The sequence below is a fragment of the Porites lutea genome, chromosome 11, assembly GCF_958299795.1.
Source record: "Porites lutea chromosome 11, jaPorLute2.1, whole genome shotgun sequence".
Taxonomy (NCBI): domain Eukaryota; kingdom Metazoa; phylum Cnidaria; class Anthozoa; order Scleractinia; family Poritidae; genus Porites; species Porites lutea.
Genome location: NC_133211.1, coordinates 3,843,032 through 3,869,634, shown reverse-complemented (window position 1 = coordinate 3,869,634; position 26,603 = coordinate 3,843,032). Strand labels below are relative to the sequence as shown.

The 26,603-nt window shown below is 37.2% G+C and overlaps 1 protein-coding gene across 1 annotated transcript in view; it reads left to right on the top strand.

Moving 5' to 3' along the window:
• Positions 1 to 3,660: 3,660 nt before the first annotated feature.
• The window catches only part of LOC140952444 (uncharacterized), a 38,189-nt gene continuing 15,246 nt past the window's right edge, over positions 3,661 to 26,603 (top strand). Inside the window, exons 1-3 of the mRNA XM_073401867.1 lie at positions 3,661 to 3,696; positions 4,142 to 4,384; positions 26,014 to 26,161. Coding sequence (XP_073257968.1) covers positions 3,661 to 3,696; positions 4,142 to 4,384; positions 26,014 to 26,161 — 427 coding nt within the window. The remainder of the gene's footprint in view (positions 3,697 to 4,141; positions 4,385 to 26,013; positions 26,162 to 26,603) is intronic.

Here is a 26,603-nt window from a genome sequence, read left to right as displayed (position 1 = left end):
TATTTGAAGTGTAATACTTTAAAAGTATGATCTATCACATGTTAAAATTTTTCATCCCGAGATGATCCTAAGACCTATATTTTGCTTTTTAAAAGGATACAAAAAAATACAGGTTTATTAATGTTTAACTCTTTGAAACAAAAGAAATTGATAACCAATATCCGTAAAACAGCCAAAATTTTAGCCGATAACCGTAAAAGTCACCACCCCATTGAGACCCTCAGTTAAAGGGATGACAGGTGCATTTTAGGGCTGTAAAAAAAAATTCGGGAAAATGTGTTTAAACAAGGTACACGAAAGGGGTACCATTTGTCAAAGTTATTTTTCTGTGAAAAATGGTACCCTATTGGTACTTAATTTCGCTGGTCTTTGTAGTTAATCGCGAAATTAAAGACCCGTGAAAATAAATCCTCGCGAAATTTAATATCCATATAGAAAATTCAAATAACAATTTTGAAACATGAAATAGCAACGATATGTATTGTCAAACACAAATTGCTAAGTGGTTTTACTGGTAAGCTCCATTTTGCATCTCCGGTTGTGAAATAACAGTAGTTTGCAAAGATTTCACACATTGATTGTTCCAGTTTATCAAAATTTTTTAAAGGTTCAGACTTTTTAAAAAAAGACAATGAAGTTGAGAACCCTTGAATCGCGAAATTTAATACCCTTTTTTCATATTTACCTGTACATGTTAAGATCGCTAAGTAAAACCCCGCGAAATTAAGTATATAAAAGGGTAAGGGGTTGGACCTCGGGGCGAATCCTCCTCGTATAAAACTTTGTTGAGCACCCCGGGCATGTAGCTAGAGCTTATTAGATATCACTAAAGACTATCGAGTCTAATTTACTCCAAGCACCAGTTATCATAATTATACAAAATGATACTCCAAACGGTGTACAGGAAGAAAAATGTATTCATTATGTATATTCATTATTTATAACTTAAGTGGTTTACTATTTAATGTATTCATGTCACTGTAAATAGTGTCTGAAAACCCTTCTGAGGATGATTCTATTAAAGTTCTATTCTACTCTGTGATGAAATCATGGATTATAGTTATAATGCTGAATTAGCGCTAATCGGACTTTCAGGAACCAAGTCATGATTTGAGGCACGATTTTAAAATCAGTCGGTACAAAGTTTAATTCTTCAAGAAATTTTTTGACATTGGATTATCTCTAGTGATATTTTTTGAATTCGCGCAGGATTTTACTAAACTCCTTTCGGAAGGATAAGGAAATGACTTACTTTACAAAAATTCAATGGCGTGAGTTCACCCTAACTTGTTATACATTTGGTCTAAACGCAAGAGGACTTTGTTTGAATGGGTTATATCAGTCTTATCCCGGTACAGACATCAGAAAAATAAGAAAAAAAAAGAATGTCACTATGTCACGGCACTGGTCGGCCATGTGAAAATGTTAATTTGTAATTCAGTATGTTTAGAGGGGAGGATAACCATAATGAGACATTATCCTTTCTTGGTATGTTAGCTATTCGAGGCAACTGCAAGACCAAAAACATCTTATATCTATGCTGAAAAAGACATCGGAGAGAAACTCAATTCAGAAAGGGCGAGATCACGTCGCAAGCACGTTACTATAAGGGCTATGTGAGGTAAAGGGGTAGGGGATAAGGAGGAAGGGAAAAAGGGAGTGGGATTCCCGTGCTACCGTTAAAGCCTGGTTATCAACGCCGCCGATGCATCTGCGACATGGTCGCCGGTACTGCAACTGTTCCAATATGAGAACAGAAGTAGCCGGCAACATCGGTCATCCCAGTCTTTACCTCCGGCATGCCTGCGATACAGCGAAGTTGACTCGAGTGCAACTCCGCAGGCATGCCGGCGGTAAAGCTCTGCGATGGCTGTAGTAGCCGGCGGCGCTTGTTCTCATTCGTCCGAGAAGTAGGCAAAAAGTAGCTCAGGCGGTATCGGCGGCTACATCGCAGATACGGCATATGAGAACCAGGCTTAAGAGCCGATTACCCTGCTCCCGTTGTCTCCGCGAGGGGAGGGTACGGCTACAGGAACGGGCTACATGGATTTGTTGTGATTTGATACTCGATGGATACCCTGTTCCCAGAAGTTTCGTTCTTCTTTCTCGTAAAACAACCCGTGTCGTCGGTGCAGCTTCGCTTGAAAATTTCGATAATGGGCCCGAAGATAGAGGGCTTTAAAGGGCGTATAGATTTGATTTTGGTCTTCGAGTGCAGTATCAGGGATTTGAAAAAGTTCAGTCTAAGCCCCATCAAAACTTTCGAAAAATCTCCGGCCGGAATTACACTGAGGCACTTATGCACATCAAAGTCGAAGTTCGCACGCATGATTGAAATTCAAATAATATGTATTTGCTTTTCTGGTAATCTTGTTTGTGATTGTTTGGGTTTGAAATAAGTTGATAAATTGGGAACAGGATTTCTTTGTCTTGAGTTCAAAGCTGTCCGGAAGGCGAAAACTTGCGATAATGGTTAAACCGGCTCAATCAGAAAGCGTCAAGGACGTGCTAAATGTTCCACATCGTGGATCCTTTGGAACTTGGAACATTATAATTAAACTAAGTGTTCGAAAGTATAGTCTCTACTTCAGTAACCTCAGAAATCACGTAGCAGTTCATTCAATCGTAACAAAACAGCTGCCCGCTTTCAAGTCTGTGTTCATCCTGTTTTCTAGTCATGGGGTCTTGAGGAATCCGCAATGATTCAAGACCGTCCTGTTCTCTTTTCAGTTATTTACACTCTAATAATGAACAATCAGTTAACAGTCTTTTAGCACGTAGTCATACTAGTTAGATGGTTTTAAAAACAACTCATATTCTTTTACGATCCATCTTTTACCACCTCACACAGCGAGAGTTGCTTTTATAACAAGGTTGGCATTGCTGAGGTTAATTCTCAACACAGTGTCAACAGCCTTAACAACGATAAATTGAGCACTCTAACGATAAAGATGCTTTCTTTGAAACCGAAAGTGCTACTCTTTCATAAAATCACTGAACTAGACATGATTTATCATTTGGTATATAGTTTCAAATAACTAAAACAAAGAAGATTTCAATTTTTCTCTGCTTTGGGCCAATATAAACAGAGGGCATGGGGTATCCAGTCTATGACTTCGCGAATTCTTGCGGAAATCAATTAAGCGGTCAACAATACTTAAGGCAAATTTAATAGAATGCCATACATTCATCTCTTTATTCAGACACCAATTGTGTATGCAGATTTTAAGCAGGTTGATAATTTTGGACATCGTGCGTTGCTTGACCTCAGCTGTTTAACGCGTAAGGCATTTTTACATAATAATTGATAGCCAACTGTGGATGTTTACAAATCACTTTTGGAAAAGGAAGGAGTTGGAATCTTCTATTTGTCTGCTGTTTTTGTCATCGTTTGTTTTGTAGGTTTTGCTAAGTAACTTGTCCCATTTGAAGCGATTCGACTGTGACGCTTCAAGTACCCACGTGACGTCATCAGCAGAACACTAGCACTGGGTCGAGTTCTTTACTATATCAATCGTCTTCAAAATGGATGCCTAGCGGCGCTTTTCCAAAGATGTAACGTAATGGAGCTACATTTTATGGTTGCTTCTTCGTCTAAAGCGAATGATACATACAACACGATTTACCTCAAAGTTTCTGCCTTGCTCACCTGTGGGCTAGATGGCTGAGGCCTCAAGCGGCGGGGACAAATCTCAGGTTTGACAGTCATATAATTCTGTGCATATTTTCTCGTCCCCCCAGTCGCAATGTTTATCTCATCATCAAGGCTAAAATGTACTAAGTTGTTTCCATGTCTCTGCAAATATCCTTTCAATATCTATTGGGCTTTTGACCCTGTCCATTCTGCAGAAGATAGATCGAGATTTATTCGTTATCAGCGGGAATGTTGTCGTCTAAATGAACCACTCCAAAATTTCATGCTAAACTTGAAGTCTTAAAAACGTGAATAACTGATTTACTACAGGGAATTACGTACTTGATATTGGTAGAACGTTTGCAGATCGCTTAATCAGTGCAAGGAAATTTCTTTGTCAATGCACAGAGTGAGTCTTGTTGTAAATGTTTAGTGGTTAGTTCGAGTGCTTTGTAAAGTAGGCGGTCTTGATTTTGCGTTTAATTTATTTACGTTTGATCATTCCAGACGGTGGCACCAACAAACGAAGCCCGCTCGGTTTCTGTAGAGAAAGCTCGATTAGCTGGAGATGCTTGCTCAAGAGGAGAGTTTCAGCTGGCTGTTGAGCTTTATACAGAAGCGATCAATCTAGACCCACAGAATCATGTTCTTTTTGGCAATCGATCTGCCGCATTCATTCGAACGCGACAATTCGAACGAGCCTTGGAAGACGGAAAGTACGCGGCACAGTTTCACCCGCGATGGTCCAAGGTAGGAATCATACCTTAAATTAATAAAAAATACGAAATTGGGATATGCATCTACTGTGACGATCATGTAAAGTTCAAGCCACAAAGAAACCTTTTAACAGAGAAAATGCACGTCCCAATTCGTTCTGTCTTGAGTCCACAAATTGGCATAGTTCGAAATGTTTGCTAGCTTTTATCGTTGATGGGATTGTGGTGTTTTTAATAGCTATGAACAAACAATGTTGAAATGGCAAAGAATTTTCTGTTTTTAGTGAATAACTAAACAAAATACTATCACTTTACGTATGGTTTCTAGTCCCATTTGGTCTCGTTAAGGATCAGTCTCTGTGTCGGTGCTGTATGGACAATATTTTTTCCCGCTCCTCGAATGCTGTTAAGTGTAGCTCCGTTCAGTGTTGATACGTACAACCTTTCGTGTTTAGTTATGTTGTGTGGTATTTTAAAACAGCAGGTCCGTTCGTGTTTTGTTTCAAAATAAGCAGTGTATCATGTGAATTCTCAAGTATTCCAAAACATACTTCTTTCACCCTTACACCGTTCGTGATATATAATCTTTGGGTAGGACGTAGGTAGATGTAAACAGAAACTATAACACGCGACGTGCGCTTTGCTGTCTTCTCTTCGCTAACTTCCTTGTCTACCAATTAAACGGTGTTTTCGAAATCAAATAAACCAAATTATCTAACAAAGATTCGAGACTATTAACATTCTTTTTTTGTGCTAATCAGATTTCGGGATGCCTTCGTGATGTTTTAAAATTTGATCTCCTTTATTAATTTGTCAGAAGTAAACATTTCTTTCCGTTGATGTACGTAACGTAGAATTGTTTATTCTTAAAATTGTTCTCTATTAGTCCGCCCCATGTGGTAGTTGATTAAAAAGAAGGGATGGAAATGTGCTGGAGCTAGAGTTTTACCGCGGTGACCTCGGTCGTTCAGGTTACCGAATTCATACAAGACTTGCATCAAATCCTTTCCGGTTTGATTGTTTATAAAACCAGAACCTTGTTGTATTTGTGAAAAACTTGTCGAGAGTATGATCAGTTGTATTTAAAATCAGTGTTAAATTTTGACAAACTCCTTAGGCACTATTCTACTTAACAATGGGGACTTCAACTTCAGGCGGAAATTAATGAGTGCAAATTTAATTGAAATAGACATCTCTAAAATTGCAAACATGCGTGTTCTTTTCATGCACAAAAATAGCATGAATTGAAATTTTCAAGTCTCTTTACAGTTTTTAACCTTAAAAAACTACATTGTAGCTACAATATCGTTAATTTTTTAATGTGAAATACTAAGTGGGGATGAAACTTGTTTACAAGGTTGTCAATTGCCTGATATTGCTTAATTTCCAATTCTTTGCATACGTTATTTTGATATTGTGGTTTTGGAATATTTTTGTAGTGTCTTGAGTGTACTTCTGCATGCTTTACACAAGTATTTTAGTGTCAGATTTCTTAAATGTGGTGATTTGGATGATAGACAAGATGCTGCCAATTGGAGAGAAAGGTGTGAAACGGAGAATCTTCACTGTACAGTTGTGCAATACAGCTCTTGCTGTCACAAAATATTTTAAAAAATTTAAATTTTCTTAAAACATATTTTTGTAAAAAGAACTATGGGACAGTGCTGCAGGTCTACAAATGCTGCCAAAGAGTGGGTTTTTTCCGTGGTCATAAAATTATAGTATATCATCCAATTTTTATACTGAGAGTCAAGTAATGAAATTTGTCTGTCTCTGTAAGCTGACTTTGGAAGCAAATTTAAGGACATGAGCAACTGGAGTGTTCTTGTTGTAAATCAAGTCTTTGCAAATTTCTTTTTCAAGAAAAGAGTTTATTGCAAGTGCAGTTACAATGTGCAGTGTAATTGGCTGATTTGGGAATGATGCTCTCTTCAAAATATGTTTTTCTTGTGTACTGTGGCACAGTTATCATTAGCTGCTGTTTTGATCAATGGTAGTTGTTATTGAATTGCTTCCCATGATGTGGCCTTTTGGTGCAATATAACGTTATCATGTTACACACAGTCAACACTCTTCGCTATTTTTGGCTTGCATCTTCATAGCATCATTTCTGTCAAATGGTTATTTTGTCTCCTGCAAGGTCACCTACATACAGCACGTTAATCCCCTGAATCCGCTGATCACTTCCCAAAAATATTATTTGATCTCCTTTCTGTAGCTCTGAAGAATGCTTCAAGTTAAAAAAATTTATCATTGTACTCTGAATAACAAAATTTGTGGAATAACAAACAGTGATCATAATATCATACTGTGTTTTTGTCATCTGATTTGTTAGCAGTAGGTGTTAAACGGAGTGACTAGAAGTGATAAATGTTCGCCCCCATTTGACAGCAATAGAACAACAATACTCAACCACAGTTTATATTCTTATCCCTACTAACTGTCAATTCAGTACATATGTAACTTAGGGCATTTTGTATCTGTTGGATTTTCTTTGTTACAGTAGATTCTTTTTTTTATAATACACTGCACTAATACACAGGTGTTGTACAGGTGCATGTTGTATGCAGTGCCCAGATTTTTATCTCCCCCACCTCCCCAAAATGTTACTGCCTAATAATTTATATATGGATTTTTAAATAGTGCATTTTCACTCTGTGATCAGTAGCTATGTTAATTTGTTGGAACAAGAGAAAGTTTTCATTTTAGAAAAGGTTCAACTATAACCAGACTAGTTTGGGACACCAACATGGTCACCATTTCTTCACCAATATGGCTGACATTATGTCATATGTAAACGCTTTGTTGGTTGAATACTGATAGCTTAAATCCAAAAAGAAATAACAGATAGCAGATATGCCAGTGCCAAGTTCCTATTAATGTGAGTTATGGTATTTCATTATTTTGACTACTCCTTAATTAATGTTCTAGATAAAGAAAATAATTATTTGAATGTTACTCATTTATTAGGAAATTTTTAGAAGTTAACTTGATACATAATTTGTTGTTTATACCTCCAATTGTTATTTTAGTCTATTTTCAAATAACAAAATCCTTGTACTCGAAATTTACATGTAACTAGCAGTGTTTCTTTCTGTCTGTTATTGTATTTCTTTTCTTTCTTTTTTAATATACAATTTAATATCGCCTTTGTTTAAAGTTTTCCTCCTGCCTAGATTAGCATAATAGGTATTTCCAGGGCATGCAGTATTGTAAAACTTTATCGTTCTGTACATAAATGTTTATTCGTTGTTGTCACGTGTGAGTTCTGCTGTTGTTACCTGATAGACTCTAATAGTCGTGTGTGGTCTTTGTTATAATATTCACTTGTACAATGTAATTAACATGAAGTGGAATTTCCTTTAATGTCTCTCATGAAAGTGACCACAAAATTTACAAAGTTTACAATCTGTAAATATTAGTGTTATATTGATTTTTATTAACTGATAAATTACACTCTAGTGTATTTGATTGTTAATTAACATGGAATAATAGGATATGATGTGATAATTATGTAAGGTATTCTTAGATAAGCAAACTGTAAGTAATCCTTCTCTAGAATTTGATGAAAAACAATGAAGTTTGCATGCCAGAGGGACTGCTTATCTAATCTGGCCTTCACCCTGGCCCTATACAGAGTGAGGATGTGCCGCCAAGTTTTTCTGAAACCACAGACCCTTTATCACTTTTAAGTTATTTTTTTTATCTCACTGTGCTAATACTAAACCAGGCCTCTTGACAAAGAGTGTTTTAATCAGTGTATGGCATCAAATGTTCTGGCTGCTTCTGTTTTATGTGGGAAATCAACTGATGATCACATACTGAATGAGGCAATGTTATGTGCAACAGCAACACTCATCTTGTCATTATACAAACATTTTTAGCTCAAATCATTTATTTAATGGGTATTTAGAAAGGGCTGTTCAAAATAGAAAGAGGTGAAGTTAATGAGGAGAAATGATAAAAAACTCATCATTCAAAAGAGAACAAAAGATGAAGGTTATTAAATAATATCCACTTTACACTCTTGAGGACCACTGTTTCAATACTAAAAAAGTTCACACATATTGCTACTCAGTAATGTCAAGATGTATCAGATTGATGATAAAATATAGCCATGTTTTGAACGTTAAGTTGTGCATTGTAGTATGTGCCTGGTGAGTACATGTATGTTCATATGCACATAACAATATAGGCTAAATTACTTTCCGAAACAAAAATAACAAATTTAATTATCAATTATTTCACGTCTTTGAGCAATGTATGTGCAGTTGCATGATATAATACAAAAAGAATTTCCTAGTCTAAAGCCTGCTGCAACATACAACTTAGACATAAAACTAAAGCACTTTGAAAACTAATTGGGTGAATAAAACTTGGTTAGTTAGTATCAGAAATACTGTAATCTATTCCCATAGTATTAGTAGTTCTACACAACTTATGTCCAGTGACATGATATAGAAAGACTTTCCTATTAATAAACCCTGCTGTAACATACAACTCAGGCATAAAACCAACCCATTTTGAAAATTTAAAGGGTGCCATAAACTTGGATAGGTAGTATCAGAAAAAAATTCAGTCCCATAGTAGTAGTAGTTCTGCACACTATTGACATGTCTACTCAATGTACCTTATTACATTAAACTTGGCGACACATTAATTTAGGGATTTTGAAAAATCCTTAGATTGTCACTTAAGTTAGTGAGTTTTTGTAAATTTTGGAACATAAGTTACTTATTTTTGCGATTTCACTAACTGAAACTTTGGCGAATTATTGAAACTTTATGATGACAAATGCATTTACATGTGTATGTGATAAAATCATAGAAGTCAGTTGATCTTCATTTAATTAAAAATCGCAAAACATTCTGAAACTTAACTTTGAACAAAACAAAACAAACGAAACTGCAACTGTAATGTCATATCTTAATGCTGTCCTTACTCATATTTAAGGTGCATAATTCTCACACAAAGTCAATGATACACGTCATAATCAACCATCAAATACATTGTAGTATAGGTGTGTGAAGCCTACCAGATGGTGGAATTTCATATTGTACTCACCTTAATTTCGCAATGATTTAAATTTAGTGACGCTTAATTTTGTAGCATTTTATTGTGGTGATTTTAAACAAATTTACTAAGTTCACCAAAATTTCATGTAATAAGATATAGGCAGTTATATGAAATAAAAAGAATTGCCTAGTCTAAAGTGTGCTGTAACCTACAACTTAGTCGTAAAGCTAACCCTTTTTGAGAACTAAAAAGGTGCATAGGAAATACAGTCTTGTGTTCTACCCTTGCAATATAATATGTGACTTTACTTGGATGAGAAATCAGTAAAACATTAGAATCTAAAGGTATAGTTTTTACTCCATAGTTTGATATGTTTGAAGAATCCTGCTTAATTGCTAAATTTATCTTTAGGCCCTTTTTTACAACCGTTATCAACGTACTCCACTCACAACACACACACAAATCGAACCCAGTCCCCATATCAGTAATATTGTGTTGAACAGAGATGAGGAAAATAGTCTTGGCCAGTAGTACGGAAAGATGCACAAAAAAACTTCTAGTAAACATATTGAACTTGAAATTATACAATACATAATTTATTGCTTTGTAATTTATAAAATTTTGGAGCTTAATTCCAGTCTCTAGTGCAGAAGAGTTCAAAAGTCACTTCCATGCAGGGGATATATTGACCCTTATTAGAGTGACATAAAAATTTTATATATTGCTTCCCATCCAGGCAAACTGTTGCTGATGTATCCTAGCCCAAAGCAGTCATTTCCCTTTACCAACTCCCTTTTTCAATAACATTAATTATTTAACTTGGCAAAGGTTTCCTGCTTGTCTAAAAACAGGCTAGCTTGGTGGATCGCTCTACTAGCCCCAGGCTATTGGACAGCTCCAAGGCTTTTGTTGTGCCCTGCACATGGGCCAAGGCCAGGAGATTAAGCCTCCATCCGTGTCTGTGTATAATTTGCCCATTATTAAGAATTACTAAAATAGTGAGAAGATAATTACGTGGATTTCATTTAATGGATTCCAGAGAATTTTTCATCATTGTGTTTCATTTAGCTGGTAACATTTCAAATAAGACACATAAAGTATGTCACCACCAGTTTTGAGTAATGTGAATGCAAGCTGCAGCATGAGTTTTGCTGCTTTCAAAGAATAAAAAATCGAGTTAGGCAATTCAGGATTTAGTATGGTGAGTAAAACCATTTTTGATGTGATTTAAGTGTTCTGAAACTTCACATCCATCATCCAAGGTACATGTATAACATATTATCAGCACTAGTTGAAGAATAGTGAAGTGTGTCTGTAATCCATTAACAACTGTTTTGGGTTTCAGGCTATGCTCTAAGAAAAAAAATGTACATAATCAGTGAAACTACATGTATCACTCACGTGCAAGAAGTAAGATTACCTTGTTACCCAAAGCAAAAGTTTGAGTTGCCTGGGACTACTGGGTTCTACTAGAGAAGTGGTGATGGGGGTTGGGTTTGGGGCTTTCTGGACACAGATCTGAGTTGAGTAGGCATCAAATCGTTGTCATCAGATAGCACTTGCTGAGATTGTAAACTTGGTTAGATAATATCAGAAATAATTTATTTGAGGCGCAGGGTATTAGTAGTGCTACATGTCATCAGCAGTTATAAAACTTTTGTGCAGTTTCTTGAAAATATCAAAGAGTAGGCATCCTATGTCCCATCTCCAGTGTCTTCAATCTGTTAATTACCTATTTTTTCTATCTCCGTTTATACAGTAGCTGTGTGATATGGATAGAACTAATATGAGGGGCCGACCATGCTGAAGGAAAAAAAAAATTACGTAGTTGTATGTCAGGAAAAAAAATCTTTCCCAGAGGTTTGGGGAAAAAAATTCTTACCCAAATCAAATCACCCATACCCCTCCTCAAAAATAAAATGATCAGCCCCCTTTCTAAAATGACTTCTTTTTTGGCTGAAATGCTACTTATAGTTTATATATGAGACAAGATAATTATAGTTTGTTATTTGTCTTATGATCTGGAACTTAAGACAATACATCAAGTAAAACTGTACCCTACCATTTTGCCTTAAACATCTGGAAAAAAAATTTAAAAGTGAACCTACAATCTTTAAAATCTTGACAATGCAAAATTTGTGAATAGCTTTTTAATTAAGTTAGTAAATTACAACAGATGTATTCCGCGTTTTCTGTTGATACAGATCTTGTATTAATTTACACGAAATAATCACTAAGCATTTTTTTTTCATACATGAACATTGGTAAACACATTAACAATTTTTGGCTTGGTCCATGTTCAAGATACTATTTTGCGGTGAAACTTTTGTTTACTTGTAGTGAAATTAAAACATGGTAGCAATCTTTGTGTTTTCTATAGAACTGTGCATGTCACTAGGTCTTCTAAAATACTATCTAAGAAGTTGTTGTAGGAAATGTGTATGGTATATTATTTTAAGGACATACTGACATGGGTATTCATTCGTGATTGTTATAGTGGACATGTTCACTTTTGTTCCTTGACCTTGACCAAGCCAAAAAGCAGTAATTATGCAGTGCACATTTTTCTTCAATGTTTGGTGGAAAAACAAGGGTACTATGTTTCTTTATTTTGTCTTTTCGCTGACCCATGAAAAACAAAAAGACTCCATATTCTTCTCAATTAACATCCGTGTTTTCCTACATGATGGTGAAGATAGCCTGCAATTCAATTTTTGTCATGTATTGTAAGATTGTTTTCAGTGTTAGCAGCAGCTGTTCCTGTATTAAAGTTCAAAGCTTCAGGTTTTTTCATCGGTTGGTTGCATGATTGCATATTGAAAACATTCTTTAGAAATCCAGACAGCACATGTTTTCAATTTACTCCGGTGATAATGTATACAGTAGGATGGATTAGCTTATCAGCTGAACTTGCAAAGGTACATGTTGGCACTAACATTAACTTAGTCCTGTGGTTATTCCATTCCTGTATATCAAACCTAACTAGTACTGCAATTGACTCCTGATGACATTCAGATTGCAGTATAGTCAACTGTCTCTTTCTATCATGAAAACCTAATGTTGGTCCCTGCTGTTCTTTTTTGTAGTGTCTCTAACACACACCTCTTTTTTCCAGTGCTGATGGTGTTTGTCATGGAGAAAGTTGACTATAAAGTATACAACATTTGATTGAAAGATCCAAATGAAACTGAAATTTAGTTTTCTGTCTGCAAAACCTCACCGTTTCCTCCTCTCTTATTAGACTAGAACTCTGTTATAACGTTTCTATTGTGAAGTGAAGCACTGACGTCTGACTTAAGTTTTCAGTATTGAATAGTTTGAGGGAGGAGGTAAAGAAGAGCTTTTTCCATGTTTTTTCCAATATAATCCATAATCCCTAATCTAACCATACTAGCTGAAGACTTTCATGCTGAAATGTTTTTTAAAAAATCAGTATTGATCAGGCTCGTCAACCAGGGTTTGAATTTCTTGATTATTGTAGGTCCAAATTTCCCTGTCGGCACTATCGTCTGTGATTCACCCAAGGTCAAAATCTTGTTTTGTAAGCACGTAGAGGTTTAGGTAATTCATTGTCTTGATTTTCCATCTGTGTTTTTCTTCTAAGCTACAAAGAAGCCACTCTTTAGTAATTTTGCATCAGACAGTCTTCTTTGATTGAGTTCTTTAATATTCTACAAGTACAGTATTGCTATAATCGAGGGAGTCTGAGATGTGAATTCATTGAAAAGGTATCTGTTTTGGACATTACTGTATGTCCTTTCTTAATTGCATTGTATAAATTTCTCCACGTCCACACTTCAAAAATGGTTTTACCGGCTGTTTTATAAAGTCTTGATGTCATTTCATGTTTGAAAAATCAACATTTGGGGTCTCTTTAGTCTCCTTCGCAGCCGTTATTAGGGTCGTCACTCGTCACGCAACGCTCCTCCCCACTAACGGCTGCTCACGAGAGAGACGCATTCCTTTCCCTTTGTTTTTGAGAACCAGTAGAATGCACGTTATTGTTATCGGCTACGCCAATCAAATTGCTCGTTATATTTGCTGGGCGCTTGCTGTGCGCGCGAAAACAAAACATGACAGATGCACACGTGCGAAACAACGATCTTGACCCGGGAACCTTAACCAAGTGAAAAATGAATGTTACTCCGAAAAAGTTATTGAATAGTGATACAAATTGCTTTATTTGTTCAGCTGCAGTCACTTCTAAACAACGTGTGCGTGTTTTTAAATCTGGTAGTACGGGAACAAGCTCTTTTGACCTTCAAGGACTTATAAACAAGGCATTGGACATCGACGTAAATGTTTACTCTAATTCGGACGTTGCAGTGTGCATTAAATGCTACAAGTCCTTGGTGAAATACCAAAAAGCAGAAGAACATGTCAAGGAGATAAAGACTGAGCTCAAGTCTGCTTATTCAGCGAGTGGCAGACGTGTGAAACGATTACTGCGCACCGAAAACATAAATGAATTAACAGCTGGCAGTGGGACATCAGTCAAAAAACACCTTTCATTTGTAAGTTTAAATGAATTTCCTACGACTTGTTCTTCTTCCAACTTAACTCCCTCGAGTTCAGCGTTACCAAGGCTCACTATAAGCCCGATTGCTAAACCACAAGGTTGTTTATTTAACAATGGCACGTTTTCACTCGTACGAAGCGCTTTCGCCGCGCCATTTGTCACTTCGAGTCCAAAGATAAAACAGACAAATCAGCAAAAAAATGAAACAAAGACGAAGGTCGTCGTTGAGTATCCCAGTAAGACCGTGAACAAAACCCTGTCTGGCGATATGGAACCAATTGTCAAAGCCTTGGCTCACGGTCCACCCTCAAGAATTGCAAAAACAGTTCTAAAATGCAAGACTTTGAGAACGGAAATCATTTCTCAGGTTCTACGCGTCGTTGCATCAGAGATGAATGAACTTTGTTCGAAGAAAAATCCATCGATCCTCAGAAAAACAAGCAAAGATGATCTTATAAACTTTGACATGAAAAAACTTTGCGACGAATGGAAAGAACGCGCACCAGTGTTTTACTCATTTCTCCTAACTTGCTCTTCATCAAAACACACTTCAAGTACAGCTAACTGGTTTCCTAGCATTGCAATCGCGGGTTCTGTCCTCCTTAAACAACGCAACAGCCACATGAATGCAAGCGCCAGTGTTCTTGGAATTCTTATTAAAACTGGATCAATGGAGGTAATATTTTGCAGATGTTAAAATTAAGTCGTAATTTTTTAACTGGGAGTTGAATTATATTGTATTTCCCTCTGATGTTTACCATATCCACTACCATTGCTCTGCCTCTTTACCTTTCTTTGTGTCCAATATAGACAACTGACATTACCCTCTCTGCATTTCTAAAATTGCAAGTTGTAGAATTATAATATTTTGGATTGATGCCTACTCAGGGGCAGTTTTAGTTAGGGTGCATGGGGTGGGGACAGGGGGGGGGGGGGGGGGCACAACCTATCCTAAGTTAAGAGTGAGTTCTTTTATTATATATTTTCCCCAAAATCTTACAGAACTGATTTCTACAATGCTGCACTTTCCTGAAGAATGATTGTGGAACTCCTTGTATACCTTGGTTTCTTGAACATTGTTTCATTCAATTATCTCCATTGATACCCTTATATATACTGTAATATTGTTAAGTTTGTAGTAAAAGATTCTTTTGTTAGACCTGGTTGATATTTCTTTCAGTTCCTTTAAAGTGAAAGATGTGGGAGTGACATACACTACATGTACATGTTAGTGGGGAGGAGCGTTGCGTGACGAGTGACGACCCTAATAACGGCTGCGAAGGAGACTAGGGTCTCTTCGGCCAGGCTATCTTTTGTTACCTGAATTTCTGGTTGGATTACATAATAACAGATTGAAAAACGTTCATTCTACATAAAGATCTGATGGCATAAACACGGAACTTTATTTCAATCTTGGCTCACGTTTAAAAATGCTGTTTCTGGAGATCCATGTGTCGGACAAATTTTGTGCCTTTGTCTTTATGTCAATCTCTCTGTTTTTGTAAGTCAGTCTTGATTATTGCTCTTCGTGACTTAGTTAAAGTAATTAAGTCAGTTATTATGTTGCAGAGTTTATATTATGTCTTGAGGCTTGTCTATAAATAGAGTTGCTAATCAAGGAGCGGCCTCGCAAAAAGAAATCTTAACTTCCAAAAATAAAAATCTACTTACAATGATGTTGTGGAAAATTAGACGTGGTCAATCTGAGGTGATTGATTTAGGTAATGTGTTAAATAGCTACATGTACACCTATGTGCAGAAATATCACTAAATGACAGCCAAAAATAGGCATTGTACACACTGTGATTCTAACTATACCTTTATTGTTTGCGTTGTATTTCACCAGTTCTTAGCTGGATAACTCTGTTATAGTGGCTGAAAAAAGGAATCGCAAATATTTTATATTTCTTGTCTAGCATCCAAAGAAATAAATAGTACTGTGCAACAGTTCTGCCAAAAAGGTTTCATTTGAACGTTAACACCATAGGGTTTCATCCACAGACTCAAAAGTTAGAGCAACATACTAAATAATAGTACCATGTGAAAGTACTACTGAAGAAGTTTCATTTGAATGGTAGCACCATAGGGTTTCGTCTGACAGACTCAAAAGTTAGAACTACGTACTAAATAAACAGTACCATGTGAAAGTACTACTGAAGAGGTTTCATTTGAATGGTAACACCATAGGATTTCGTTTGACAGACTCAAAAGTTAGAACTACGTACTAAATAAACAGTACCATGTGAAAGTACTACTGAAGAGGTTTCATTTGAATGGTAACACCATAGGGTTTCGTTTGACAGACTCAAAAGTTAGAACTACGTACTAAATAAACAGTACCATGTGAAAGTACTACTGAAGAGGTTTCATTTGAATGGTAGCACCATAGGATTTCGTCTGACAGACTCAAAAGTTAGAACTACATACTAAATAAACAGTACCATGTGAAAGCACTTGCTGAAGAGGTTTCACTTCAAATGGTATCACCATAGGATTTAATTCACAGACTCAGAAGTGAGAGGGACAAATAATCTCGTTGTAAAGTGATGTATATATAAAAGACTTGAAAGCATGAAAACGGCTGAAGGAAATAATACTATGACGTGTTTGCAGATACCAACTGTGGAGCGAATTTATAGAAGTTAACCAAAATACCAACAATCCTAGTCGCAATTAGCTGAGGCACTACTCAAATAATAAGATACGCTTCTTTGCTCGTGTACACGTGTTGTTTCCCCGCTCCTGGTTACGCCAGTGTTGGTTTCACGGTAGTCTTTATGATGTACTCGAAAAGCTTTCGTAGTAGTCATGCGAATCTGATTTACCCCAGAGCTCATTAGCTATGGACCTATTGAGCTCTTTAATAATCATTTTTATGTATTAAACCTGATCTCTACAATGCCATGTAGTTTTAAGGTCATTCGTAAATCGTTTCATTACACATTTGTCTGCCGAGATCTGAGGTGCTCTTGTTCCACAGAAAAGATCGCCTATAGTGTGGGCTCGCTTCCGCAGACTCGGTTCATGGTCCGTATAACAATTTGACTCTAAGTTCCTAAGATTATGTATGTGTCAATTGAAATGTTGGTAAAAATCTGCCTCATTTACGATGGGGAAAACCATTATTGGTTTTATACATAATTATAGCCAGCTGCATTAGTCTTTTGTTTTCTATTATTTGCCAGCCAGGTTCAACCATCACAACGAACCTCTTAATTAGAAAATTCACAATTTTAGAAGCCTTATTTTGCCGTTTTTTTTGTTTTTGAATCTTTTCGCAATCAACGCTGAAGAGTATAGAGGTGAAGAAAGTTCTGTTCGTGATTCTAACCTGTTTCACAACCCCCAATTACTTGCCAGCCAAGAGGGCGTGGTTTTCGGAATACGACAGTCTTAATTTTATGTTAAAGGGAACCATAGGAGAAGTTAAACGCATGTATGTTTTGTAAGCGAGTAAGAGATGCGATTTGATTTGATGAACGCGAAGGTGGCTTGCATCTTCAGTTTACAAGGGAGTAATGGGCCCCCGAATGAGTGCCGCTCGAGGAAGCCAGCTCTTGAAAGGGTATAGACCTTAAAAGCTATGACTAAAAACAGTTATAACGAAACGTTCGTGATACTTTGATTTGAAAGGCTGGGAGGCACAGCCTCATAACAATTACTGACTGAAGAAATTCAGTCCCCGCCCCAACCCTCTCCACCCATCATTGGCCAAAAATTCTCTCCTTAAAAAAGTAGTCGGAACCACTTTTGCGGATGGTAATGTGTCTGGCGAGCGACAATTTGCCTTTTAAAGAAAAGGAAAACTGCAAACATTGCATAACGGGTGAATGAAGTCGACTTATTTGTGGCTTTCTCAAAATTAAGTATTGAATCTCTATTGCTTAGCTTCCTTGATGTCGTGTTTTTATTCTAAGGGCTCCTCGCGAAACGTCCCTCAGCGGCGATGAGGGAGGAGAAACGTCTGCCGTTCGCAGGCTAGAAAACTGGCCGAAAACGTTTCACGATTTCTGTGAGTAAAACTGATTGAAAACGTTTCATGATTTCTGTGAGTCTTTCTTGTTTGAAAGACGCTTACGACGAAATTAGGTCCAAGTTTTTCTTCTCTTTGAACAATTATCAGCGTGCAACCGCAAACCCAGAGCGAACCCACCCCAAGCTAGGGGAGCTCTGGGGAATAGGTCTAGTGTAACCGCACCGATGATAGATCTGTTTAAAGGTGTGCCTTAGACTTTTTAAAGCCGTCTATATCAGTCGTCAGTTTTTTTCCCGCAAGGCCCTGAAGCTCGCTGTTGCTCCGTTCGCCTTTACCGCGTTAGGAAGCTGTGAACATTTCAAAGGTGCTATAGCGCTGTTTATGTTACCTCCCTTCTATTAGCTATGTTTTAAGTGAACAATGTATCGTTAAATAAATCAAGTAAATTTCTTTACTTCCTCCGACGTTTTGATTCATATTTTTCTTAGTGTACGTGACTGCTGCTTATTTTTGTTAGCGATTGAAGCGCGGGAAAATCTTCTCACGCGAGGAGACACCACGCTTCACCCGCCTGTAGTTTCGTGTCGCGGTTCCTCGCGAGAGGTGTTTTTCGCGTGCTCGTGTTTCTGTCTGTATGCTACAAGTAGTTTACGTTTCGATACCTCGCACTCTGGGGCAAATTTTTATTTTCCTGTTACAGTAAAAAAAAAAGCGTGATTTAACTTTCATCAAGCGGCTTTGTACATTTTGATTGGTGAAAAGTTCTTGTGATCTCCTGAGTCAAAAGCTATCGAATTTAATCATCCATTAACCTAATGTCAAGAGCGGTTCTTTTACCGGAAGAATTTAAAGCATTTCTGTGTTAAATTTATGTTCTAACCAAGCTACTTCGCGCGTTTTGATTGGTAATTTTTCTTTCCAGTTCCTCCTGCCATTAAGCTCGTCTCATATGTGTACCTGATTTTACCAGTCATGGAATTTAAAGCAGCGATTTTCATGAACTTGATGAAATATCCAAAATAACTGAAAGATAACGGCTTGCGCACTACAGAATTCTATTGCTTTCTCTTGCGGCGAAGTCAAGTCGTCAACTTCTGGAAAAACTGAAACGCTTTTGCTCCCATTCAATGTGTGTGGCTCGGTTTCCTGCTTTTGTTTTTACAGGGTTTCTAGAGGTTAATGAGTTCATTTTTTGATCTTTAAAGTACTGCGCTCGCACGAATCTTTCCTCAGAAAGGTGCCGAATTTTTTCTTATGTTGTTTTAGCAAAGAGCATGGCGTTGATTATACAAATAACGCTTAAAGGCAAATGGAAATTTTTCTGTTTTGTTTGTAAACCTAAAGTTAAGCTCGTGTCAGATAGCTCTTTGTGCTTACTATATTAATGACTTTTAAACACGGGCTAAAAATGTTTTATAGTCGTTATAATCTAGTTTAACGTTATATTAACATGAGGGTAACTTTATATATCGAGGCGGGTCAATTGCATCCAAATTGCCACATGAATGCCTATTTAATCATTTTAAATCTTAAAACGAGCGCTATATTTTCAAGTGCACTTCTTGAATTTTTATTAGCAGGTTGGAAAGAAGTTGTCATCTTAATAATTTGTCTTTTAACGCAAAGTGACGCTTTTTGTCGCTATTATCAAAAGAAACGTTTTTTTTCTCTTTCGTACGACTCACGCAAATATAAGTTCCATATGAAGTGACGATAGGAAAAGTGTAGTCAGAGCCAATAATAAATTAGAGGTTTGTGAAAGGTCGCAATTTCTTCTTTAAAAAACAGCTGCTCTAAATAAATCTGCCATAAAACAATGAAACAGGTTGATAACTTGGTGTTAATAAGTGGAGTGACTTGAACAAGAAATGCTGAGTCGATAAAGCGGAACGATGTTAGTGTAGTTAGAAAGAATATTCTCTTTGTCTTTGTCAGGCGCAAATCATTTGATCGCAGCCCAGGATTTTTTTACCCCTCATGTGCACCATTGTCTCTTTTCTACCTTGTAGCTCTGCTGGTTATAACAATGTTTACTTTTTTTTGCCATTCATCATGAAAAGTTTTTTTTTCTTTGTCCGTTTAACCTTGATCACTTCATTGGTTCATTCGCAGGCACTGTTGACATTTTCGATGAACTTCCCACGAAGCATTCTTGAAAGCAGAACTCAACGCTTTCTGAAAACGCTCCCTTATTTTAAAACGATCAAGTCCTTGGTTTTGGTTGAACAGTTCTCCAGAGCTTGCTGTTATATAAAACTTAATATCAAATAGCAGTGTATTTGTATAATATGTTTGCTTACAAGACGACTCAACCTATAGCAGGCCATTTTGGAGGCGACTCCTGGCGGATTTCGTTGAATAAACTAAACAATATTCAAATGAACTACTGCTGCTTCTGACTGTCTTTATATCCAAGTTATCTCGATAGGCTGTGCGGTCGATAAAGCCACTTGAAAGATTTAAACGGTCTTCCTGTTTGCAAAGTGCAAAGTACCTTTCACTTTTTTTCAGTGTCCGAGTGCGTGTTCATCGACATTAAGAGATCTGTGAATGTTTCTTTGAAAAATTATGGCGTTTTTTTAGCCCGAGTCTCGAGGTTGCTTTGGCGAGTATAGTTAGCAGATACCTTGTTGATGGATATGATGATTTACAAGCACTGAAGCGAATTTCTAGAGGAGTTTCCTTGTCGATCTCTTAGAAAATAGCAGGGTTTGGTCTTCGGTTGCGTGTTGTGACACGGAGCGCAAGGCATTTGGGATTAACTAACGTGAATTTCACTGATTCCTCGAAGTTTTTCGCAAAAGTGTGGACATTTCAAGGTTGTTGCGGTGAATGCGGTGAAAAAGCACCTGAGAACGAAAGAAACAGAAAGTTAAAGTTACCGCGGATGAGAGTGACTTCATCGCTCGCTGATATTACAGTAACACAACCAAAGCTATGGAAGAGATAATTCCCGTAGTTGCGGAATGAAGTGCCGTCTTATCGACCCAGCGACATGACGTTAGCATGAAACGCCATGCTTTTGTCAAGAAGAGCCATGTTTCTTCGCCTAAAATCGAGGAAGGATACGTTTTCGGTGTTAACAGCTGGGTGAGTCTGAACAAAGGCTATTGAATTTATCTTAAGTATTTCTTGTGGCAGTTACGCGTAACTAACGGGGGTGGCCCGCGTGCAAGACCACATCAATGTAAACAGACATTATATACATCCAACAGCGACCCAATTTTAGTCATATCAGATCTGATTTTTTGGCGTTTTCACTTTTGAATGTTTTCCTTTTTCTAGGGTGGGTTAGAGACCTTCACATGCGTGACAAATATCTGAAAACTTTTTGCGTTTTACGGCGCACGGTTTCTGTATTTTTAGACCCTTTAATCTGTCTCAGGTTTCCAAGAGAGAAAAAGCTACTGCACGGCCTAAACGACAAAATCTTTATTCAGGATTTCGTTATATTTCGTGGACGAGACCGAATATCGATAATATTTTAACACTTTGGTAACTTTATCTTTATGGCCACTTTTGTTTCAAAAAGTGAAGAGAAAAAGAGCGTGATGTATTTTCATGACTGTTTCTATTTTTGTTTCTCACGGAAACCGTAAACATTTTAGCAAAGTACGCGTTCTTTGTTCGAAAGAAAACCGTTTAGACCGTTTACAATGTACAGTTATATTGCAGAAGAAATTTTTATAACTTTTAATATCTTGACGTTATGCTAATTTTGCAAATTATGATCTCTTTAGAGGCTTCATAGCATTGTGTCTGTTATAGGCGTATTATGCATTTACTGTGTTGCAGTTAATTATAATGACCTTTTGAAGTACACCATATTTTAAAGAGTGCGTCTGATGTGATGATTGTTGAATTCACTCCTTTTTTTGTTGTTGTTGTTTAGTTTTTGTTTTGAGTAGTTTGCCAAAATTTAGGAATGACAAAGATCTTATTTAAGGCTCAAATTTCGTTATGTTGAAGAAGATTCGTTGGAAATATTCAGTATAGTCCTTTGAGAATATGTGTTAAATGTCTGCATCAAACACACATTTAATACTTGACATTTATATTGATGTAACTTACCTAAGAACATGTTGAGAACATTTTCGGCCTAGAAATGTGCAGAAAGAGAAGTTACCCCTCATTTTGTCGTCGACCAGTGTACATGAATCACATTTGTTTTACTTGATTAATCCTTACCGCTTGTGTCAATAGTAAAAACTTGCCACGAAGTCGAATTTTTAACTTATAACTTTGTGGATGAAATCCTGTGTATCGACTTTTACTTCGTTTCATTTGTTTTACTGGATCTACCTCCAGTCAACTAGAATTTCACTTTTGGTCGGGAGTTAAAGTGTGAAAGGTAAAGTGATGCGTGATTGTCGTGCTCCATTGTCAGAATGAAAGTGTACGAAATATTTTATTTGCTTACCTTGCAGACCAATATAGGGATAGATTTCAAAAGATGTGGAAGTACAAATTGATCAGATTAGTCAAACATGAAAAGTTACCTTAAGACTGAATTTTTCTTTTACACATTTGTGTTTCGATAAGTGCTTCGCAAAGTTTAAAGTAAATCAGTCTTTTTTACTTGGAGAAGAAATTCCTTTGGAACAAGAGTAGTTAAGACTTCAAACTCACAGTTACTACCAAAGTTTCATTTTGCTAGACCTTCAATCATGTCTTTGAAAGGAAACCAAAAAAGAAAAGATGTTAGGTTGCTGCTGTTTTGCTCTTGAAGATAGTTCTAAACTTCGCGTTTGAAATTCGTGTTTATTATGCTGCAATAAGTTACGACATTGAAAGCTAGGGATTTACTTGGTAAACCTGCCTTAAGACATCAAAACAAAGATAAATAATGCTATTAAGAAAGATTTTGCTGATTAAAATACTGTTATAAATAACATGTAGTTTTAGAGACCCAGCTCTGGTTTAAAATGGCCAAACTTAGAGGCAGCTTTCCTCGATGATAAATCAAGTCAAAATTGATAGCGATCCATTGACGCAATATCTCCATCATTTCCGGTTGGATAACTCGTAATGTGGCTCGATGAATTTTCATTAGTTTGGATTAGGCAGCCTTCTTATTAAAAATTTACGTACCGCTGTAAATAGTTTAATGTCTGCAAATCACGAAAGGTGACAGGTAACTGTTGTAGGGAACAAGCTGGCATCAATTGGTTAGTGATATTAAAGGACGACTTTTGACAGTTCAATTCGTAGGGTCTGGGGGATAGGGAGACACGGAGGCTGCCTCCGCCCCCTAGGGCTATTTGCACTCTCCTCAGATATTTTTACCAACAGAATTCAGAAATGTCAGAGCAGTGAGGCTTTTGTAACTTCTGAGATAGCCTCGGGTGAGCACGTTAGGTGTCTACTGTAGATTTTATGGGGAGCAGGGATGGCGCAGTGGTGAGAGCACTCGCCTTCCACCAATTTGGCCCGGGTTCGATTCGCGGACTCGACGTCATATGTGGGTTGAGTTTTTTGTTGGTTCTCTTCTGTGCTCCGAGAGGTTTTTCTCCGGGTACTCCGGTTTTCCCCTCTCCGCAAAAACCAACACTTCTAAATTCCAATTCGATCCGGAATGCTCGAGCGTTTAGTACATGAGCTCCTGGCTCGGGAGATTGGGCAACCACTCCTCACGCTATCGAGCTTAAATAAAATTGATTTGATTGATTTGATTTGATTTGACCGCAGCTTTGCAGCTAAACATAGCGTGATGATGCAGAAATATATCGTACTTAGTTTTTATCTCAGGTAATTTGTAATTTCCCTTTGTTTCAACTTCATTAGCATGCATTACCAAACCCAGAAACAAAAGACTAAAAAAATTTCCTGAGATAAATAATTGACTGCAATAAATACACCACTACTAAAGAATGTCTAGAGTTCACCTTGCCACCCCCCCCCCCCCCCTTTCAGGAGGGTGGGGTGGGGGCGGGCTTACGTAATGTCATATGGTGTATGTTTACTTTATCATGCTGAAGGTCATGACAGTAAAGGAGACGATTACCAAACAAACTCTCCTTTTTAACACGATAGGAAACGTACGAAGAACGCGGGGATAATATGCGTTTTGATATACGGGCTTTTCAGTATTACACCAGTCGGCTCTTTCACAGGGTGCACATTGTGCAGACATAATAATTAGAAACAAAACTAAATAAACACAAAAATCAAACGCCTTATCAATATCCAAAATTTTCTAACTTTCTAAACAGTATACACTCGGCTTTCCATTCACTTTACATAGGTTTGTTTTCTCGGACTAGCTGTATATTCATCCTCGAATGTTGATTACTTTAATCCAAGCCTCCTTGGTTCCATTCACGACGTGATGAAAATCTGGCGCATTGTTCTTACTCGCTGTTCAATATTGTATCTTCTTAACAAACAGGAAAATGGAGATCCTTCTGGAATATAAAACGAGGCAGTAATAGCAACCGCCGAAGAATATTGCGTGTTATTTTCAGGCTCTATGACTCGTGTGTTTCGACCAATTGCGTGCCCCGAGCCTTGTCTGCTGGCAAAGTATATTAAGTGGTCACTTTAGATGATGGTTTTATATCGTGCTATTTACTGTGTTGTGCAGACTGCTTTGATTTCTTTGCTGCTGTTGTTGTTTGTACTTTTACTGGCTAACAAGTTGCAACTGTAATGAGTAAGAGCTTGTTATTGGAGGCTCTGAAGGTAAGGATGATGTTTAGGGAAAAGTGCATTGTCGTTTTTACAGCTAAAGCAGTGCACACGAGATTCTAAACGATTACATTCGCAAGCCTAATTAGGATGGATTTAATTCGATAACGACTTTTGGTGTAATTTACCGAATGCACCATGGCCATTACCTCAACTAAACTATGTTGATCAGTACATCCTGCACATAGTAGGAAAATTTTTCAAAGAGAGGTTAACTTTTGTTTGGTCTTTCCTCAAGGTCATTTACGTGTTCTCGCCCTTGTATTGTTTTGATATTTAATCTCATAGATATGTTTGTCTATAAGCTATTCCGAAATCCTCTAGTCTTTTAAGTTTCTTACTTCAAGAAGTAAAACAAACTCTCTTCCTGCTTTAAGCGAAAAAATGCCTTGCTCTGCGCAGAAATTTATTTTGGGGATTGATTGTTCATGTCGCTCTTTCCTTGTTATTGATGCAGTAGTTGTACTGTTGTGATGGAAAGTGAAAATATTATCAACTCCTGTGCAAAAACTTTAACGTTAGTTTTCAAATACAGATTACAATACAGAGAATACATGATCTGTCTAGATCAGTTTTATTCAGTTAAATATTACCGGTTTAAGAATTCGTCCCTAGTCTCGACAGTTCGTATTAAGCTACCCATCATAAAAACTGAGACTTAAATTAACTTTGGACGTAAAATCTATTAAAGTTAATCTTGAAGTTGCCCCGGTGTCCAATTACAGTAAAAGCCGCCCCTTATAGGAAGTACAATCTTAATGCAGTTTGCAATCTCTTTACCCACTCGACGAATTCACTCTGGCTGGTCTTGCTGCCGTTGCGATGTATGACAAACAATTCCAAATTTAATTAAAAGTCCTCAGTATCTTTTAACGATATGGGTGGTCGGCATTTTAAAAAGTATGAAATTTTATATTTTTGATGCCAAGTCGCGGAAATACTACCTTGTTTAGAACCTGCATCTTGGCTTTCATGATGTGATATTAATCTGCCCGCATAGTTCGCGGCGAGTTCATTCAGTTATCACTGGGTTCCGGCAGGTAATCTTTTAAGGTATTTCATTGACTGTGTGTGTTACGAGGAGTTGCGGTCGATACGGTTGAAAGCCACTGCGTAACTGCTTAGTTGAAAATGCCCAAGGTTTGTGGGTGAAATTCAGTTTATCTTCTTGTTCCTTTTTTGTATTTTCATCCTTTTTTCACAAATAGCTTTAACTAGCAGTTTGTCGTTTGCGACACGCAATTTTACGACGGAAATTCTGAGCATGTTTTCTCGGATACAAACGTTATTCAATCATATATTGAACAACATATCGTTATTTATTGTTGTAAACACTCGTTTGTAAAGCGCTGAGTGGGAAATAACAGCTATAACGGTTAAGCTCTTTTAGTTCATAAAAATGTTTGCCACATTGGCGGTTAAGTTCATGGCGGCAATATGTCTTACGCAATGTTGTTGTTTCCAGGCCTATTATCGGCAAGGAGTGGCCCTGCAGTGCCTGGGACGACATGCAGATGCCCTCGGAGCTTTCGCTTCTGCGCTTGCGCAGGATGATAAGAGTCCTCAACTGCTGAACTCCTTGACTGAGGCCGCGATGAAGTCTCCCCTTAGAGGTAAATATTTTAGTAATATGCAATTTTTTATGGTTAGTCTTTTCGTTGGATTAACAGTTAAAACGGTTGTCGTAATTTTATCAAGTGTTCTTTTCAGATTTGTGTTGTACATCATTTCATAGAAACAAGTTGTGCAATTTTTATTTTATTCTATAACTGTTAACCAAACCTGACACAATAATCGGACAATGCCCAGCTGTTCTGACTGTTTAAGATTCCAATTTGTGACCTTTTAACTGAGAACAGTCTTCGAGCAGTGGGGTTTTCTGCATTTTAGTTTGCGGTCAAAATAAGGCTATAAAAATGGCCAGGTCGTTCAAGCGGAACTTAGATGGTATTAATAAAATTCTGCTTAGAGCAGGTTTATGGTAGACCAATCCTTACGCCTAAATATTTACTGAATGCTGTCAACAGTTGCAATACGGCTTGCTTCCCAGATCAG